We start from the raw sequence: 20,832 nt of genomic DNA on the forward strand, positions 1-20,832 counted from the left end.
CTCGTTTACGTCTGAAAATAGGTCGTGTGAACCCAGCCTAAGCTGTGGTAGGGCGCTTAATTTTCATCCTGAATTTTGTAAAAAATGTACAGATGTGGTGGATTTTATGTGGAATCTTCACCGAAAATCCGCAATAATTTACAGCACAGTACATGTAGATGGGGTTTTTCACAGTGATGCAACACATGCAGATTTTGCAGGGGATTTGCAACAAATTCTACACTGGAAGAACTCCATCACATCCGAACCCACTTGTTTATTTTGTATCTATGATAATGAACTGAATCCTATACGTGACACGAGGTGATTGGCTATTCTTGTCCACGTGCTAGATATTAGTAAAATTGTTCAGACAAAAAACCCTCAGAAGGGGATTCACTTCCACACCAACTTGTGCATGTGTCTCTTTTTCCAACGGCCGTTATCTTTGTTGAATTAGGGTATATTCACATGCAGAGTCAAAAACGTCTCAAAATACGGAGCTGTTTTCAAGGGAAAACAGCTCCTGATTTTCAGACGTTTTTTGAGCAACTCGCGTTTTTCGCAGCGTTTTCGCTGCGTTTTTACGGCCGTTTTTGGAGCTGTTTTCAATAGAGTCTATGAGAAAACGGCTCAAAAAACGTCCCAAGAAGTGTCCTGCACTTCTTTTGACGAGCCGTCATTTTACACGCCGTATTTTGACAGTGACGCGTAAAATGACAGCTCGTCTGCACAGAACATCGTATGACCCATTGCAAGCAATGGGCAGATGTTTCCCGACGTATTGGAGCCATCTTTTCAGGCGTAATTAGAGGCGTAAAACGCCTCCATTACGTCTGAAAAGAGGTCGTGTACACATACCCTAAGAATCACAGTGTGAACTGAACCAGATAACCTTTGTCTATCACCTAAAAGCAAAACTACTCTAACAATCTCTACCAAAGCAAATTATTTAAATTTATCCTAAAAAATAAATCTAATCATTTTAATACAATAGTTATAGTAATAAACATTTCTATGGGCAGCTGTACTGACATGTGTCAATAAACTAGCCCCTCACAGGCAAAGACCACCTATCGAAGCTTATCCACCTACAGGGCCAAGGTCCCACCTGTTATCAGGTTATCAAGATCCGTGATTCAGACTTTGCGCAATTCCATAATATATTGGTGTAAGCTCTTAAGGTCACTGTGAATACATAGGTTTTTGTAGTCGTCATAATTCTGTACCAATATGATATTGGCATCTGTGTATATTGCTACCCCAAGAAGGTGGGCAGTACATGTAGTACCAAGTCATCATCACTATGTGTAAAGTACATACAGAACGCTGCTGTTTTTAGAACCTAGAAACACTTTTCCTTGTGGCAAATTAACTTCAATGAGATTTTATTTTATTGTACTATTCAGTGTTATCACAACACGTAACTCTAAGGTTCTAAAGTATGACTATGTACAGACATGGTTTTTTTTAAAAACATGCCACATAGGTAGTATTTATTATTTTTCTGGATAGTCTTCATTTATAACACATGTTCCTTTTTACCCTTTTCCACAAGATGCAATATGCTCCAAACCCCTAAACTCGTACTTATTCATTGCCCTGTGATGTGGAGATCTTTAGGTCTTCTTCATCTGCAGGGAGTGGTGCCACGGTATCACCTCCCATCCACCTTTTAAAGACATATTCCCTCTCTTAGTTGGCACTAATTTGAGAACAGAAAATTGGCAAGTTAGCTTGGCAGCATTCAAAGCATGCCTTTTTTCTCGTGCCCCATTGGTCTATTAACTGAGGTGAGGGACCTTATTTATTAGGAACTGTATCTTTTTGTTCCTGGCTGAACCACTAAAAAAAAATTGCTATGTAGGAAGTAGGATGACATTTTTCAGATCAAAAGTACTATTTTTCAGGGTGGCACCTTCCCTAGATAGATGGGCAACAAGGCAAGCTTTTCTGTTGGTTTTAGTAAATGAAACTCAATGTGTGTGTAGTGTGTGAGTTGATGGGTTGTTGAAGTGTTTGCCTGATGGATCACATACATTTATTCCATTATTATTAGTTCATCATAGTCAATGTGGGAAAAGGTCAGTGCCACATTCACCATGCCATGAGCTAGCCATTCTGCTAAAACTAAGTGCTATATTTATAAAAGAGATCTTACTCCTGATTTTGCTTCTTCTTGGTGTTCAGAAGTGCCTCCGGCTGAATCCTGATGCTCCAGTTTGGGTGTCCAAGCAGCGCATTTTGTGCACTCTCAACCACAGCCTAAAGGACGTTCTGAATTATGGACTCTTCCAGCCGGCATTTAATGGTAGAGCTGGGAAATTCCTTGATGAGGAGCGATTACTACGGGAATATCCCCCTTCTTTGGCCACACCTGTACCCTACCTGGAGGTAAGATTGCAGCCGTTTGCCTCACATGTCATTAAGAACATGGTATAGTAATACTTAATTGGAGAAAATATAAAAAGCAGACAACTTCTCTTTTTACCATTTTATGTTGACTATCTACCTTTCCTTATCACTTCCCGTCCCATCTCACTTCTCCTGTGCCTCTCTTCTCTACATACTGTTTTATAAGTCCTTTATATTTCCTAGTCTTCTATCTTCTCTTTCTCTTGTAAATTTACCTTCGAGTATCCCCCATACCCCATCAAAATACTACTCCTGTATATGTAACTTTTCTGGATAGCTATACTGTAGAGTATTGTATGTTGTATTCAGTGGGTTTTTTTTCAAGGAAAAAGTAAAAAAATAAGTTATAGAAATGTAGCCTTACTTTAGGAGCAGAGACAAGTATTATAAATTCAATAAATAAAATAATAAATAGGGATTGCTATAAAGGGAAGCAATCAGGACAATCATGTTGTATCAGGACAATATCTAGGGTTTTAAGGTGTTCATTTAAAAAGAGATAAATTATAAATTCTCCAATGGGAAAGCTCTTTGAGTCTTCAGATTTGATTTATGTTGCCGAACCAAGTACCTAATATGAAGGTGAGGGTCTCCGGTTGCATAATGTACAGATCAATACTTATGTCCCGGCAATGAGATCCACAGATTGCTTCTCTTTCTGAGGCCGGAGATTGGTTTAATTTAGTCTCTAGATCAGGTGTGCACACCCTGCAGCCCAAAGGCAGCACGCGGCCCGCTATACATTTCTGTGTGAGGGGGGGGGGGGAGCTGTGGGACTTTATAGGTTCTATTTAAAGAAGCAATCCAGGCAAATCTGTTACTGTGTTATGTCTTGTGGAATCTCTTGACTGATATTCTCTCTTTGGTGTTCTTTGTCTACCTGTAGCATGCAGCGCCCCGTCAAGTCCTGCACTAGGCATAACACGGTGCATCAGTTGCGTCCAGATTGCTTATTTAAAGGGGTATTCCAAACTTAGATATTTATGGCATATTTGCATATTCCCTTGCAGAGAGGAGGAGACGAAGTGAAGACTTGGCCGAGCATACGTGCGGCTCTCCATTGTAGTTTTTTTATAATACTGAAATGCTTAGCTGTTTCCGTGACTCCAACAAACTACAATGGAGATTGGATAGGATACCTGGTCTTCTCTGGAGTGGTGAACAAGGGAACAGATGACCCCATTCTCCTGATAGGTGGGAGTCTTAGAAGTGGAACCCTTACCTATCAGATATTTATGGCATATAAATATCACAGATGAGAATACCACTCACTCTAAGTTTTATTGTGGCTCTTGGAAGGGGTATAATCTGGCAACATGGCCCTTGGACCAGAAAAGGTTGTGCACTCAAGCTCCAGATGTAGTTTTAATAATAAATAAATTAAACAAATACCTGTTTTGTTTTTTAAATAAACTAAACGGGCATAGGAGTTTCATGAGCTTTAAAAGGGTTATCTGGATCCTTCTAAAAGTGTCAGCTGGGCAGTAATTACACAGTAAACTAACAGATGCTCACCCCCTGAAGTGCCACCTACACCAGTATTCTCCGTCACTCCCGTCCTGGAAGATTCTGCAGCAGTCACATGCCGTTCATCGGTCACATGCCGCTGCAGCCAATCTACGGCCTCAGCGGCCTAGTGCCTTTTATGGCCACATTACCGCTCAAGCCAGAGATTGTTTGCAGTGGCTTTTGACCAATGAGGGGACATGACTGCTGTAGAAACTTCCAAGACCGGAGTGGTGGAGAACGTGTCCTCAGTGCTGGAGCTGGGGGCACTTCAGGGGGTCAGTATCTGGTAATTTACTGTGTAATGCCATCCCCTGCCCTGCTGCCAATTTTAAAAAATCCAGGTTAACTGCCTATAAGATGAAAGGATAGGAAAGCAGTGCGTAGATCTGATGTCCCTGGTGTGTCATATATGTTATACCTTTTGTGTGTGAATTATGTATTTTATATATTGTCTATGGATCAATGCAAACATATATAATAATAAAACAAATGTACACAAAAGTACTTATCTGCAAACAAGTAAGTAACCTGGACCTGTATGTTTTGTTTTTGCATGTTTTTTTTAGTTCCGCTATAAGAGAAGAGTTTACACACAGACACTACTGGACGACAAGCAGTTTGCCAAACTTCACACCAAAGTAAGTAAGAAAAAGATTTAAAATCCAGATCACAGGATAGATTAACGTGGACAGTTATGTATGTCAGTAATTACTCAGTCAAATGTGGGGATGTGCAAAAAACATAACAGATTTGCTTTATACGTACGTACGTGTGTGTGTGTATATATTGTTCATGTTTATATTCCCCTTATTATTTAGTAAATTAAACATTTATAAAATAAAGATGGTTTAACTTGGATTCTAGTTGGTGCTAAACGGTATGAATAAGCAGCAACTTACAGCCCATGGAGTTTGGCACTCTATGATGCTTGTGAAGTGATATAAAAGTTGGTAGAGGACCTGTCATCTCTCCTGATATTTTTGTTTTAGTAAAAAAAATTCCACATAAAATTATAATTCTGTATATTTTTTTCTTAGAACTCTGTGTTATTCCTCCTAGAAATGTATGAAATGACAACTGGGTGGCACCATTCCTTTTGTCAATGGCCCCTAACACCCTTGAGGGCATCGGGCATGACTTGTGGTTTTAACCCCTTAACACATTTTCATGTACATGCACGTCACAGCAAGGGTCGATTTCCCGCATTCTGACGTGCATGTACGTGATCGTGAAAGCTTTGCCCGCGAGATCACTGCAGTAGCCCGGTTGTGAGTAGCTCTCGCCGCAACAGCCAGGATCGGAGAAACCTCCGATCCCGGCTGTTTATCCCCTTAATTGCCGTAGTCAATAGTGGCCGCAGAATTTAAGTTGTTTGCAGAGAGAGAGGGGCATCCCTCTGTCATCCATTGGAGACGCGGTTGCCGGCCGCCAACGGTCCCGACTGCCTGCAATGACTATATGCTTAATTGGCAATGTCAGAGGCACGTCCTAATAGACTGCCTGTCAGTTATACACTGACAGGAAGTAATGCTTTGGTATAAAGAGTACACCAAAGCATTATATCAACGATCAGAATATCGCATTGTGAAGTTCCTCTTTATAATCAGTCACATAAAGGTTATAAAAAAAAAAAAAAGGTTTTTTTTTTCCGTAAAAATGTTCATGTTTTATTATGTAAAAAATAAATTTAAATACACATATATGGTATTGGCACGATGATAACGACTCCGAAATCAGTTAACACGTTATTTACACCACCTGGTAAACAGTGTACAAAACCCCCAAAAAACAACGGCAGAATAGATTTTTTTCCTGTCCCCCCTCAAAAAAATTCTAAAAGTTAATCAATAAGTTACATGTACCCCAAAATGGTAACAATGAAAACTACATCTCATCCTGCAAAAAAACAAGCCTTAATATGGCTACATCGACGGAAAAATACAAAAGTTATGGCTCTTAGAATTTTAGTGATGTAAAAATAAATAATTTTTGTTTAAAAGTGTCTTTATTGTACAAAACTAGTAAAACATAAGAACCTATACATATTTGGTATCGCCGCACTCGTACCGACCCATAGAAAAAGGTAACGTTATTTAATCTGCATAGTAAAAAGGTGTAATTTTAAAACGTGAAAAACAATGCTGGAATAGCTGTTTTTTTTTAACATTCCCTCCCCAAAAAAAGTTACTAAAAGTTAATTAATGTCGACGGAAAAATAAAAAAGGTATGATTCTTGGAATGCGATGATGAAAAAACGAAATAGAATACCTTGTCATTAAGACCAAAATAGTAGTGGTCGGTATAGGGTTAAAAATAGCTAAGCGGTTCTGTGTGCTGCAAGACAGGGGTGTGATCTGCATACGCACATCAGTGATAATATTAACTAATATTATACAGCAAAACATATTTCTATTGTATAATCAATATGGCTGCAGTGCAGAGAGATACAAAGCCAATGTAGCTTTCTAGGTACTACCACAGAAACCTTCATTTAAAGGAAAGGTGTCACAATTTTAATTTTTATTTGATGTGTTTTAAGCTATGGGCCTATTTTTTTTTAAATTATTTTAATGTGTTCCCTATTGTAACTTTATTTATGTGTGATTTTTTACTTTTGTGGGGGAGCCATCTCTATTAGCATCTGTGAATGTGTCTCTTCATGACACATTTGCTATACGGCATACCCATAGCATAGGAGACAAGGGACTGGAGCCTACCCTATCTACTATGCTATTGCTCTTCTAGAGGTATATTCACACGGGCTAAGAAGTGACCTGCACTTCTTTTCACAGCCGTTTTTTTACGCGGCCGTTTTTCAAAACGGCCGCGTAAAAAAACGTCCCGTCCGAACAGAATGCTGTTTTTCCCATTGAAATCAATGGGCAGATGTTTGGAGGCGTTCTGCTTCTGATTTGTAACCATTTTTCGGGCGTGTGCACATACCCTCACTGTGAACTGCGCATGCTCTTTGGCATGTACAGTACACAGCGCCCCTCGATTCAAGAGGGAAGGGCGCCATTTTATTGAAGCGGCAGCTCCTGCAGTCATTGCAGGAGTTGCCGCTAAGGCCTTGTTTACACAAGCGTATTTCACGTTCGTGTTACGCGCGTTAAAACAACGGACGTCACACAGACCTATGCAATTCAATGGGGCCATTCAGACATTCAGTGTCCGCTGCGTCAAACTCACTGCATGTCCTATTCTTGTGCGTTGACTTCAATGGGTGCGTGAAAATCACAGACAGCACACGGACGTCATCCGTGTGCTGTCTGTGTTTTTCACGTACCAGTTGCTAAAGAAATGATGAGGAAAAAATAAAACACCTCCTTCAGTTTTTTTTGCTGATGTAAAAAACGCGTGACATACGGATGACATACGCGCGTAAAATACCTAGAAGTGCACCGTACACTTATGTCACGGAACTGCAACGCAGGAAAAAGTGTTTTTTACGCGCGCAAAACAGACACGTTCATGTGAATAAGGCCTAATTCAAATGAATTGACAGGCCCCACCTGCTGTAAATGCAGGACCGCCTGGCAATTCATTATTTTATTTTTTTGAAGGAACAGTGGCAAGCGCCGCTGCTCCCTTTAGGGCATGGCCCCACGTGGCGGTTTTCTTCCGCAACTGTCCGCATCAATGCCGCACAGAATCTGCGTTGCAGATTCTGTGGCGGATCTGCCCAAAATGTGCAGTAAATTGATGCGGACTAGCTGCTGCGTATTGCGGTGAAAGTACTTCCCTTCTCTCTATCAGTGCAGGATAGAGAGAAGGGACAGCACTTTCCCTAGTGAAAGTAAACGAATTTCATACTTACCGGCCGTTGTCTTGGTGACACGTCCCTCTTTCGACATCCAGCCCGACCTCCCTGGATGACGCGGCAGCCCATGTGACCGCTGCAGCCTGTGATTGGCTGCAGCCGTCACTTAGACTGAAACGTCATCCTGGGAAGCAGGACTGGAGAAAGAAGCAGGGAGTTCTCGATAAGTATGAACTTCTATTTTTTTTACAGGTTGCTGTATATTGGGATCGGTAGTCACTGTCCAGGGCGCAGAAACAGTTACTGCCGATCGCTTAACTCTTTCAGCACCCTGGACAGTGACTATTTACTGACGTGGCCTAGCAACGCTCCCGTAATTACGGGTGCACACATATAGTCACCCGTAATTACGGGAGCCCCATTGACTTCCTCAGTCTGGCTGTAGATCTAGAAATACATAGGTCCAGCCAGAATGAAGAAATGTCATGTTAAAAAAGCAATACGCATCCGCAGCACACATAACATGCACATGACATCTGTGGACTTCATTGCGGAATTTAGAATCTCCATTGAAGTCAATGGAGAACTTCTGCAATGAGTCCGCAACCAGTCCGCCACTGGTCCGCAACATCCATTGTATGCTGCGGACACCAAATTCCGCTCCGCAGCGGAATTTTCCGCCTCATCTAAACGAAGCCTACTAAAAAGAAGTGGAAGGCAATGGAGAAACGGGTCCGCTGCGGATTAACGCTGCGGAGTGTCTGCAGCGGAATTCCAGAGCAATTCCGCCACGTGGGGCTTTGCCCTTAGTCCCGCTAAAGGGCGATTCACAGTAGGAGCTTGGAACGAAGGGGAATCGGTGCTCGCCGCTGTTCCTTTAAAACAGCTCATAGGCAACACGGCAATCCATCTGTAGTGATGGCTGGCACTGGGGCGGCTGCAGGCTGGTATTATTAGGCTAGGAAGGACCAAAAACAGTGCCACTTCCCACCCTGGTAATGCTAGGCTACAGCTGTTTTATTGTATTTGGCTGGTCATGAAAAAACCTTTTTACTGGCTAACACTAAGCCCCGCCTTAGTAATGGATGTCGTCAAAAAGACAACTGCCATTACTAAGGTGCTAATAAAGTATTAAAAAACAGAGCCATAACTCCATCTTCACTCAGAGCTTTTTGGCGCTGATTTTGATGTGGAAACCGTGTTGGAATCAGTACAATAAAACCCCCAAAATCGCCCCACATTGATTTCAATGGGAGGCAGAGGCGTTTTTTCCCGGGTGGCTTTTGACCGCAGAGAAAAAAAGCAACATTTCCTTTTGTTGCGGCTTCCGCCTCTGACCTCCCATTGAAATCTTTTCCAAGCGTTTCTCGTGGCGTTTTTGCCCATGGTTCTTGCATTAGCTTCAATGGCCGCGGGCGAAAATTGCCTCAAAAAAGTGCAGGTAGTTTAAAATCTGCTTCAAAATTCCTGAAGGAATTCTGAGGCAGATGTTTGTCTGCCTGCAAAAAACTGTGTGAACAGGGCCTAAGGGTGTTTTCACACAGTGCGATTTTGCCGTGTTTTTCCTGCTCAGCCGAGAACCACATAAAAAACGTATGCGGGTTTACCAATATTTTTTAGGCTGAAATAAAAACTTCCCCACACAACCCTCGTTAACTTTTTTTTTTAAACGTAGATCATCGATCAAGCAGAACCTGCAAAACAAAAAAATAAAGTTAGTAATATGAAAAATAAAAATCTCCTCACCTCCAGCAGACGTCTATCTTCTCCCCTGCGCCGCAATATAAACTAGAAAAATAATTCCCTTAGGGCATATTCACATGGCACTAAAAAAAAGACGATGTGTAGATGTGTCAAATACACTAGTGTTTCTTGTGACGCGCCTTTTTTAAAATACAGGTGGTTTTTACATGTTTTTCACGTGTTTTTTGATGCATTATGTGCGCGCTTTTTGCACGTTTTTTGGCCCGCAATTAGGACTCTCATTGACTGGGAAAATTTGGGACGTTTTTTGACGTGTCTTTCCGAGGTTATTTACACTTTTCACGCTTTTTGCGCATTGTTTGGCGCGTTATTATGACTCCCATTGACTTTGGGAATTTTTAACGTGTTTTACGTGCCAAAGAATTGACCAGACACTTGTTTTTTCCGCAGTGCGTTTTTCAAAACGCTCGCGTAAAAAAGTGTGTTGCATGTACTAATGGTGCGCTTTCCCATTGATGTAAATGGAAAGCTTAATCAAGCATTTGACGCCATTTTTGCCACGTAAAATTACATTTTTAATACTTCCCACCTTGTGGAAGGAAAAAAAAATACAGCAAAAAAAACAAAAAAAATATAATAAAAATAAGTTACCTACTAAAATTGTTTGTTTTTTTTGCGACACATTCCCTTTAATATTGATTAGGTTATAGAGCATGTCAGTTATGTTTTATAATTAAGTCAGAAAACCTATATAGGATTGTTCTTTAATATAGCTTTATCCGCCACCTACTGGCATTAATTTTTTTGTATTGTAGTTTAGATTGTATAGGGACACACCGTATTCAAAAGGGTAATGGTAACACCCAGTTGTCAATTTATTCCTACATTTCGAGGAGTAATAGGTAACACAATAAAGAGTTCTAAAAAAATGCTGCAAAATTTTTATTCTATGGGTAAGAAGTTTACTAAAGCAGAAATGTCAAGAGAGTTGACAGGTCCCCTTTAAACAGGTTCAATCTAGTTGGGGTTGATAGAATCCCCATACTCACTGATGAGGGCTCATGCACGCAACTCTATTATACAGTAGCTGCCTAAAATTTCTGAGTAGTACAGAGGCATAATACGGCGCCAAGACACTTCTATGTGGCACTTCTGTACCTCCGCATGCCTCTGAGCTCATACGGAGGTATACAGAAGTTTTATGACTTAGGGTTTGTGCACACACACTAATTACGTCCGTAATTGACGGACGTATTTCGGCCGCAAGTACCGGACCGAACACAGTGCAGGGATCCGGGCTCCTAGCATCATAGTTATGTACGACGCTAGGAGTCCCTGCCTCTCCGTGGAACTACTGTCCCGTACTGAAAACATGATTACAGTACAGGACAGTTGTCCTGCAGAGAGGCAGGGACTCCTAGCATCGTACATCACTATGATGCTAGGAGCCCGGCTCCCTGCACTGAGTTCGGTCCGGGACTTCCGGCCGAAATACGTCCGTCCATTACGGACGTTAATGTGCTCGTGTGAACCCAGCCTTACCCTAGTGGATGCTGTATTACATAGGCCTCTATCGGATGGCATATTTACACAGAGACACCATATGGTGGCACATAGAGTGCCTACCATTTATGTACCTATATATTTTTTTGCTGGCAGATATACTAAATCTGCCCGCAGACACTAGGTTTTTCTTGAAGATCAAGCAGATTTCAATGGGATCCACCAGCAATCTTGTGTAGGGTGGTGCAAAGATCTTTCAGATGGAAATAATTTTATATTAATGGCCACTTTTCAACCAATGAACATCCTTTCTTGTTACATACAACGTATGCTTTCTTTCACCTTCCTTTAATCTGTTTACTGTTTTTATTGAAAAGTGAATGTCATCTAAACAATAGGTGAACAAATGTGCCAAAAGATTACAAGAAAATGAGGTACATAATTACAACATAACCCTCACAATAGCGCTAACCCCCCACTTGTAGCCATGTTTTTAACAAGAATCGGCAATTAATCCACTTCAGACTGTGGAGGATTCAAAGGATTACGCCCACACAGCAATTCAGTCATATAGAAAATGGTATGTTGAAAGAACTGCATATATCTGACGTGTACGTTTGGTCTTGAATTGAATGGGTGCCATAAATTTAAAGGCTTAAAGGTGAGATATGTTATGTGTAAGAGTGTGTCATAGGTAATTGGAGACCCGATTACATATGTAAAGACGATGGCGAGTTCCGCTACCATCATATTGTCATATGGAAGGGTTCATTTACTTGATTGTTTAGTCAGAATGTGCTCATGCTATTGCATTTTTTCAAAAAGAATTTAGTAGGCAATCCTAGACATTATTTTCACTCATAGTATACCGCATTTTCTATTTTCTGACGGTTTTTATTGTTCCAAATTGGAACTGATATCTTTTTTATTTTTTTAGGTCTTAAATAGGATAAATTGGTAGTAACATGACTCAGGTTGGTAGTGGGTAAAGGAGAGGAATAAAAACATACAAGGGGCAAAATTATCAAAACTAATGCAAAAGAAATATGGAGTAGTTGCCTATGGCAACCAATAAGATTCCACCTTTCATTTTGCATAGGTCTTTGGAAAATGAAAGCAGAAACTTGATTGGTTGTCATGGGCAACTACACCACTTTTCCTTTTGTCCCCCAATGTGTGTTTTATAACTTTTCATTATACAAATGAGTTAGGCCTCATGCACACGACCGTAAGGGTATGTGCACACGACCTCTTTTCAGACGTAATGGAGGCGTTTTACACCTCGAATTACGCCTGAAAAGACGGCTCCAATACGTCAGCAAACATCTGCCCATTGCTTGCAATGGGTCTTACGATGTTCTGTGCAGACGAGCTGTCATTTTACGCGTCGCTGGCAAAAGACGGCGTGTAAAATTATGCTTGCGTCAAAGAAGTGCAGGACACTTCTTGGGGCGTAATTGGAGCATTGACGCAAGGGTGCCAGTGGTCAGACCCCCCACTAATCTGATATTAATTATATATCACACGGAATTATATTCCAAACTGAATTTTGAGGCAGATTTTCTGCCTTCAAAAAACTGTGTGAAGCCAGCCGAAAACCAATGATTTGGATCCACTCCTAGTTTTGGCTTCCAAATACTGATTCAAAGCATTGACCAAAATCCTCCGTGTGAAAGTGAGGGTATGTGCACACGACCTATTTTCAGACCTAATTCAGGCGCTTTACGCCTCGAATTACGCCTGAAAAGACGGCTCCATTACACCTACAAACATCTGCCCATTGCTTGCAATGGGTTTTACGATGTTCTGTGCAGACGAGGTGTAATACGCGTCGCTGTCAAAAGACGGAGCGTAAAAATACGCCCGCGTCAAAGAAGTGCATGTCACTTCTTGGGACGTTTTTGGAGCCGTTTTTCATTGACTCCAATGAAAAACAGCTCCAATTACATCCGTAAAAGACGCAGCGAAAAACGCGAGTACTTGCCAAAACGTCTGAAATTCAGGAGCTGTTTTCGCCTGAAAACGGCTCCGTAATTTCCCACATATTTTGCGTTTGCGTGTGAACATACCCTGACTGTCCAGAAAACTTTACTTATACTACGATGTTAGGTTTTAATGGCGGAATCAATAGCGCAGTCGACTTCGCTATTGATTCTGCCGGAAAAACGGAAACCTGACGGAATGGTGATGAACGGAAACCATTAGCAATGTTTCCGTCACCATTGATATCAATGGTGATGGAAACGGAAGCTGTGGTTTCAGTTTGACTTTCCGTTGCGGGGTTCACCCGACAGAAACCTCTGACGGAACCCCGGAACGGAAAGCCAACGCTGATGTGAACAGGCCTTTAGTCATCCGCTTTTTTTGATGGCGATAAAAGTGCAGAGTACAGGACAATGTCTATCGGATGGGTTATTTGTTATCATTGGTGTCAATGTAAAACGGATACAAACGGATTGCAATTCGTTTGCATTCGTTATTTTTATTTCAATAGGATTTTCATCTGATTCTGTGTTTATCCGTATTCTGATCTTAAAACAGATCAGAGTAATGCAAGTTTGAACTAAAGGGGGTTTTACACAGGACGACTATCGGGCAGACGAACATCAATATAACGCTCGCTGGCGATAATTGTCTTGTGTAAACAGGGGAACGATCAGCAGATGAACGAGCAAACACTCGATCATCTGCTGGTCGTATTGTTTTAACAAAGTAAAAGCTTATCGTTGTCGGCAGCATATCTCCCAGTGTGAACAGGGAGACGCGCTGCCGACATGATAATAATATATGGGGACGAGCGATCGGAGTAACGTTTGTTCCCATCCACTGCTCCGTGTGACCGGAGCACACGAGCGCCGATCAACAATATCGGCCAGTGTAAAATGGCCTTTAGCCTCACTGTATGTTTTTTTTCCATATTTATTTAATAGACAATCACTTTCTGTTCCTTATACAGCATAGTCTTTAGTACAAAGGTAATGTAAGGGTATGTTCACACGCTGAGAGGCAGTTACGTGTGAAAAGACAGACTGTTAACAGCTGCCTCGTTTCACACGTAAAAGCTCCTCCTCGTAATTTACGAGGCGTCTGAGACGCTCGTAAACCTTGAGCCGTGCTTCATTGATTTCAATGAAGAACGGCTCAAATTACGTGGCAAAGAAGTGCCCTGCACTTCTTTGCCGAGGCAGTAAATTTACGGGTCGTCGTTTGACAGCTGTCAAACGACGACTCGTAAATAACTGGTCGTCTGCACAGTACGTCGGCAAACCCATTCAAATGAATGGGCAGATGTTTGCCGACGTATTGTAGCCATATTTTCAGACGTAAAACGAGGCATAATACGCCTCGTATACGTCTGAAATTTGGCCGTGTGAACATACCCTAAGAACACCAATGTTTTAGAACAATACCATTAAAATTAGCTCAATAGACTAAACAATTACAAAAAGTACAATCAAGTAAAGCTCTCTAGCAAGGAAGTAGTTGTGGCGGGGACGTTTTTGGAGCCGTTTGTCAATGACTCCATTGAAAAACCGCTCCAATAACATCCGTAAAATACACAGCGAAAAACGCGAGTTGTTAAAAAAACTTCTGAGAATCAGGAGCTGAAAACAGCTCCGTAATTTCAGACGTATTTTGCTACTGCGTGTGAATATACCCTAAGACGTATGTGAACTCTGTACAGCAGACAGATGAGTTTATTTCTGGACTGTCATGGCTTTAAAGTGTACCCCCACTTTCAGTGAAAAACTATTATAGTGCACAGGGCTGGCTCCAGGTTTACGTGGGCCCCCTTGCGGGGGAAGTCACGGTGGCAGGAAACTGCATTTTGTGCCCCCATATAGAAGTTAGGCCCCCAGTTTATGCCCCCATATAGAAGTTGGGCCCACAGTTTGCGCCCCCGTATAGAAGTTAGGCCTTGTTTATGCCCCCAACTAGAAGTAAAGCCCCCCATTTGTGCCCCCATGTAAAAGTTAGGCCCCCAGTTTGTGCCCCCATGTAAAAGTTAGGCCCCCAGTTTGTGCCCCCTTATTACAGTTCCGTCTGTAGATAATGCCACAGTGATCTCTGTAGATAGTGCCACACACCCCCTGTAAATAATGCCACACACACCCCCTTATAGATAGTGCCAGACACACCCCCTTGTAGATAGCGCCACACCCCCCCTATTAGATAGCGCTACACCCCCTCCATGTAGATAACGCCACTGGGGCTCCCTCTAGGAGTGGAATCCCCAGCCAGAGCGTTGCCGATGCTGTGGCTGGGGATCCCTCTCACAGAGGAGTCCCTGACTTCACTGTCCATATATGGACAGTGATTTTTCAGGGGCTCCCTCTAGGAGCGGAATTCCTGGCTAGAGCGTCGGCAACGCTCTAGCCGGGGATTCTGCTCCAGGACCCAATAGTGCATATATCAGCGATTCTGCTTCTGGCAGCAGCACTAACTGTGTAATGTTCTTGCTGCTGGCGGCTCATTACTTTGCAGTTATAGACAGAGCGTCCTGCTTGTCTCCATGGCTCCTGTATGCAGAACGGCCCTTAGCGCTTTAGGATTCTACAGAGCTGGCACGCTTTAATGCTTAGTTTCCATAAAATTATTTGAATTCCCTGTTTCATAATCCTGTCGTTTGCTTGTGTGGGTGCCAATGTTCACATGGTATAGGTTTTTGCTGTGGGTTGTTGCATTGCACATCTCTATGTAGTAACAGCTCCCCTTCTTCTGCACCTGCTGCTTCTGTGACAGTGGTGCTCACATTGTCAAACATTCTCCCATTTTCCAGCAATATATGCGCAGGGATAATTAACATAAATACATTTCTGGCAGAAAACACATACTTTGTTATCTCGAACAGCCGTATTATATGGAAGGCTAAGTATTTAATATTCAGTTTGAATGAAGTGGAATCAAATATTTAACATGGTTCCGTTTTTAGCTGATAGGCATTTACAGAAAATTGCCGGCTGTTTAGTGGTTGCTGTATAGTGTGTATAGTGTGCTCATAGCCCACACACTGGAAAAGCAAGCAATATTCACTAAGTTCCAGCCAATAAATTCTGCAATAACCTGTGAGGCATGAGATATGTTGTGCCTCATACATCACTGCTGTTACTTATTACTCGGTCAATGGCGTATGCAGAACATGCCTTTTTCTACTACATGCAATAACAGGTGTCCTTCAGAGGTGTTCATGGTAGACTTTACTGGGCAGTCGCCACATAAAACGGTTCAGTACGGTACGATTAGGTCAAGAATGAAGAATTGTAGTGGGAGTGGCGCTGATGATCAGTAGTGCATAATATAATATACGATCCTCTAGTATGTTAAAAAAATCTACTTGGAATGGCCTAAATATAGCCATTTCTACCGGAAAACGGAACTATTATTCCTGCTGTTTAAGGCCCTGTTCACATGGAGTTTTTTGTCACGGTCTTTGCCGCGGAAACGGCGGCAAAAGACGGCCGAAATTGACTCCCATTGATTTCAATGGGAAGTGGAGGCGTTTTTTACCGTGGGAAAAAGAAGCGACATGCCCTATCTTGAGGTAGTTTTCTGCCTCAAAAACCTCATTGTAATCAATGGGAGACGGAAATAAATGCGTTTACTGACGCATTTTTTGCCGCAATTTTCTACGCATTTTTCGTAGATTATTCCATCTTTCTGTTGAAGAAATAGCTAAAAAAATACTAAAGAAAACGCGTGTGGTGCAAAACCACTTAGGGCGGATTTACACGAGCGTGTGCGTTTTGCGCGCGCAAAAAACACAGTGTTTTGCGCGCGCAAAAGGCACTTTACAGCTCCGTGTGGCATCACATAGGATGCGCGGCTGCATGATTTTCGCGCAGCCACCATCATTATGACACTCTGTTTGGATGTTTGTAAACAGAAAAGCACCTGGTGCTTTTCTGTTTTCATTCATCCTTTTGACTACTGTTGCGCAAATCACGTGCGTCCCACGGAAGTGCTTCCGTGCAGTGCGCGTGATTTTCACCCACCCATTGACTTCAATGGGTGCGTGATGCGCGAAAAACGCCGAAATATAGAACCTGTCGTGAGTTTTACGCAGCGGACTCACGCTGCGCAAAAACCACGGACAGTCTGCACTGCCTCATAGACTTGTATAGGTCCGTGCGATCCGCGTGAAAATCACGCGGGTCGCACGGACGTAAATCACGTTCGTGTAAATCCACCCTTAAAAAAAACGGAACTGATTTTTCCAGGCAGCATTTTCTACATGCAAAAACTTCTGTGTGAACAGGGCCTTATGAAGGCTAGGTGCTTCTCGGTCTGTGTGTCACCTGCCCATATATGCAGCAGAATCTTTAGGCCTTCTTCACACACAGAAAACGTCTGGCATTAAAAAATGTTTTAAAGCCGCTAGCAGTCTTCAAATGTAACAATCGTTTTTTAAGGTGTTTTTTGTGGTGTTTTTTTTGTGGCGTTTTTCATTTGGTGTTATTTCGTACATGCCCTTTTTCTGGCGTTTATGAGGTCCTATAGAAAAGCCTATGGGAAAAATCTCTGAAAAAAACACCATACCGAGAGCAGGCTTCGTTTGGAAAAAAATGCCACTGACCACAAAATTGCCTCAAAAATGCCACAAACCAAAACATAGTTGTGTGTATAGCATTTAAAATTTTACTATAGGCTATAATGTAACATCTGCCCGCACTTAAAACTGCATGAAATACGCCACAAAATGCAGCAAAACACTGTGTGTGAGACCACCCTTAGGCCGGGTTCTTACGTAACGTAAATACTTCGGATTTTCTGCAACGGAATTAGTTGCGGAAAATCCACAGCATATTACAGTAGCAGCAGAGTGGATGAGATTTGAACAAATCTCATCCATACTCTGCGTAAATGATGAGCGAAAAAAAAGCTCAAATTGACCTGCCGTGCGTTTTTTTAATCTGCAACATGTCAGTTGTATTTGCTCCTTTTTTGTTGCGGGTTTTCTCCATTGAAATCAATGGGGAGGTAAAACTCGAAACAAATAGAAGATGTTGCGAATTTTGCAGCAAAAAAGCTGCAATTCATCACAAAAATCGAAACTCTGAATTTTTAAAAAAAATCTTATACTTACCCAGAATTCTGTGCTGCTTCGTCCAGAGTGGCCTCCTGGGATGACGTTCCATCCCATGGGACCGCTGCAGCGGTCACATTGGACATTATCCCAGGAGTCAGGGCTGCAGGATGGCAGAGGGACTCGTCGCCATGGCTACGGGTAAATATGAAACTTTTTTTTTTACGTGCAGTTTTCCGCAGTGAACATTCTGGAAAAAACTGCACCACAATTTGGAATTCCCTGCGGCGACTAGCCCGGATGTTCTGTGTGCTTTTGCGCAGCATATCCGCTCAGTGTGTACATACCCTTAGGAAGGCCAGGTGCCTCTTCGTCTGTGTATCCCCTGCCCGTATATGTGTCAGGTTCATTACAGAAATGTCTGCTACTGAAAAATTCATGCCATACATCTGAATAAGGTTTTTCTGCAGCGTGGATTTCTGCTTGCCTCGTTCAGATGAATGGGAGAGTCACTGACATTTTTGCAACAAATCGGCCACGTGTGATTATAACCTTCCAATCTCACAGGGAATCACATGTTGCCTCTTTCCTTATGTCAGTCCCGTGTACGTCTGAAATGGTATTTTAGAGACTTGTTGGTTTGGGCTCACATTCATAGAACATTGCATACAATTATTCCACCGCCCCCAGCCCTGATTATTCAGTCCTACTGTGAAGTTGTATTGTCAGACTGTAGCTCGTAGGTGAGAGCTGGAATAAACCACGCGCTGATGTACAGTTCTTTCAAAGGATTTTGCTATTTTTCCTGGCTGATTGTATTTTAGTGACCTAAGGCCCCATTCACACGAACGTGTTTTTGCGGCCGCAATTCCCCTGAAAATCCACGGGAGAATTGCAGCCCCATTCATTTCTGTGGGGCCATGCACACGACCGTAGTTTTTGCTGTCTTTGCACAGCCCGGGAGCCCGCACCGCTGAAAGAACGGACATGTCTTATTACGGCCGTCTTCTGCGGTCCGGGCTCATTGAAAACAATGGCGGAGGCCATGTGCATGTCCCGCGATTTGCGGGCGGCCTGCGGCCGACAGTCCGCAGCCGGCCGACCCGAAACTCACGGCCGTGCACACGGCCACCGTCGTGTGCATGAGGCCTAACACAAGTAATAATCCAGTATAATTAAATGTTAGGGTATGTTCACACGTAGTCAACAAAAACGTCTGAAAATCCAGAGCTGTTTTCAAGGGAAAACAGACCCTGCTTTTCAGACGTTTTTTTACCAACTCGCATTTTTCGCGGCGTTTTCAGGCCGTTTTCGCGGCGTTTTTTACGTCCGTTTTTGGAGCTGTTTTCATTGGAGTCTATGAGAAAACAGCTCCAAAAACGTCCAAAGAAGTGTCCTGCACTTCTTTTGCCGAGGCTGTATTTTTACGCGTCGTCGTTTGACAGCTGTCAAACGACGATGCGTAAATAACAGGTCGTCTGCACAGTACGTCGGCAAACCCATTCAAATGAATGGGCAGATGTTTGCCGACGTATTGTAGCCCTATTTTCAGACGTAAAACGAGGCATAATACGCCTCGTTTACGTCTGAAATTTGGCCGTGTGAACATACCCTTATGTCAACAGAGCAATGTCTGATGGCACAAATATACACAGTTACTGTCTCCAGGTGTGTAAGAATTTGAGGTCGGAATCTGTCATTTCAAGGGGTTGCCCACATTCAAAATATTTTCACACTGCGCGGATACGCTGCATTGAAGTACGTGGCATTTTCGTCCTGTAACCCGCAGGGAATTCCAGCTGAAAAACCGCATTAAATTGTGGTACAGATGTTCGGGCAGAATGTCTGCTGCATAAAGACTGCTGGAAAAAAAAGCCAGTACTTACACATGAACGTTGTCATAGCGACCCATCCCTCTGTTCTGAGTGCAGCCCGGCCTCGTGGAGTGATGCTGCAGCCCATGTGACAGCTGCAGCCTGTGATTGGCTGCAGCAGTCACATGGAATGAAACGCCATCCCAGGAGGCTTGGTTTCATGTAGAACAGAGGAACGTGTCGCTATGGGAAACTGATTGCAGCTTTTCTGCTGCAAAAATCGCAACATTTGCTATTTGTTGCGGGTTTTACCTCTCTATTTAATTCAATGGGGAAACCTTTCAACGAAAAAGCATAGATTCTGCAGCATAAATTGACATGGATTAAAAAAATGCACCGCATGTTAATTTATGAACAGTTTCTTGGCTGATTGTTTTTCGCTGCGTGTGGATGAGATTTGTTCATATCTTATCCAGTCTGCTGCTACTGTATTATGCTGCGGATTTTCCTCAATGAAATCCGTAGCGGAAAATCCGCAGCTAATCCGCCTTGTGTGAACATACCCTTAGGCCACGTTCAGACGTGGTGGAATTGCTGTTGAATTCCGCTGTGGACAGTCCTCAGTGGAATTCTGCAGCAGCCATTTTTTACATTTGTTTCTATACATTTTTACGAAACTTAGTTCAGACGTTGCGGAAAATAAGGGTATGTTCACACGCAGTGAGCAAAAACGTCTGAAAATATGGAGCTGTTTTCAGGCGAAAACAGCTCCTGATTTTCAGACGTTTATTTAACAACTCGCGTTTTTTGCTTCGTTTTTTACGGCCGTTTTTGGAGCTATTTTTCAATGGAGTCAATGAAAAACGCCTCCAAAAACGTCCCAAGAAGTGTCCGGCACTTCTTTTGACGAGCCGTCATTTTACACGCCGTATTTTGACAGCGACGCGTAAAATAAAGGTTCGTGGGAACAGAACATTGTAAATCCCATTGAAAGCAATGGGCAGATGTTTGTAGGTGTATTAGGGGCGTTTTTTCAGGCGTAATTTGAGGCGTAAAACGCCTGAATTACGTCTGAAAACACTGCGTGTGAACATACCCTCACTGTTCGGAAATTAGGCTGCGGT

General features: G+C 42.6%; 1 protein-coding gene across 5 annotated transcripts in view; it reads left to right on the plus strand.

Annotated features, from left to right (window-relative positions):
* SHANK3 (SH3 and multiple ankyrin repeat domains 3) overlaps window positions 1-20,832 on the plus strand; it is a 424,536-nt gene that overhangs the window by 210,149 nt on the left and 193,555 nt on the right. For all 5 annotated transcript variants that reach the window (XM_075857615.1, XM_075857612.1, XM_075857614.1 and 2 more), the window contains 2 exons: window positions 2,170-2,373; window positions 4,470-4,541. In XM_075857615.1, the coding sequence (XP_075713730.1) occupies window positions 2,170-2,373; window positions 4,470-4,541 (276 nt within the window). The remainder of the gene's footprint in view (window positions 1-2,169; window positions 2,374-4,469; window positions 4,542-20,832) is intronic.

This window comes from Rhinoderma darwinii, chromosome 3 (genome assembly GCF_050947455.1).
Source record: "Rhinoderma darwinii isolate aRhiDar2 chromosome 3, aRhiDar2.hap1, whole genome shotgun sequence".
In the NCBI taxonomy this organism is placed as follows: domain Eukaryota; kingdom Metazoa; phylum Chordata; class Amphibia; order Anura; family Rhinodermatidae; genus Rhinoderma; species Rhinoderma darwinii.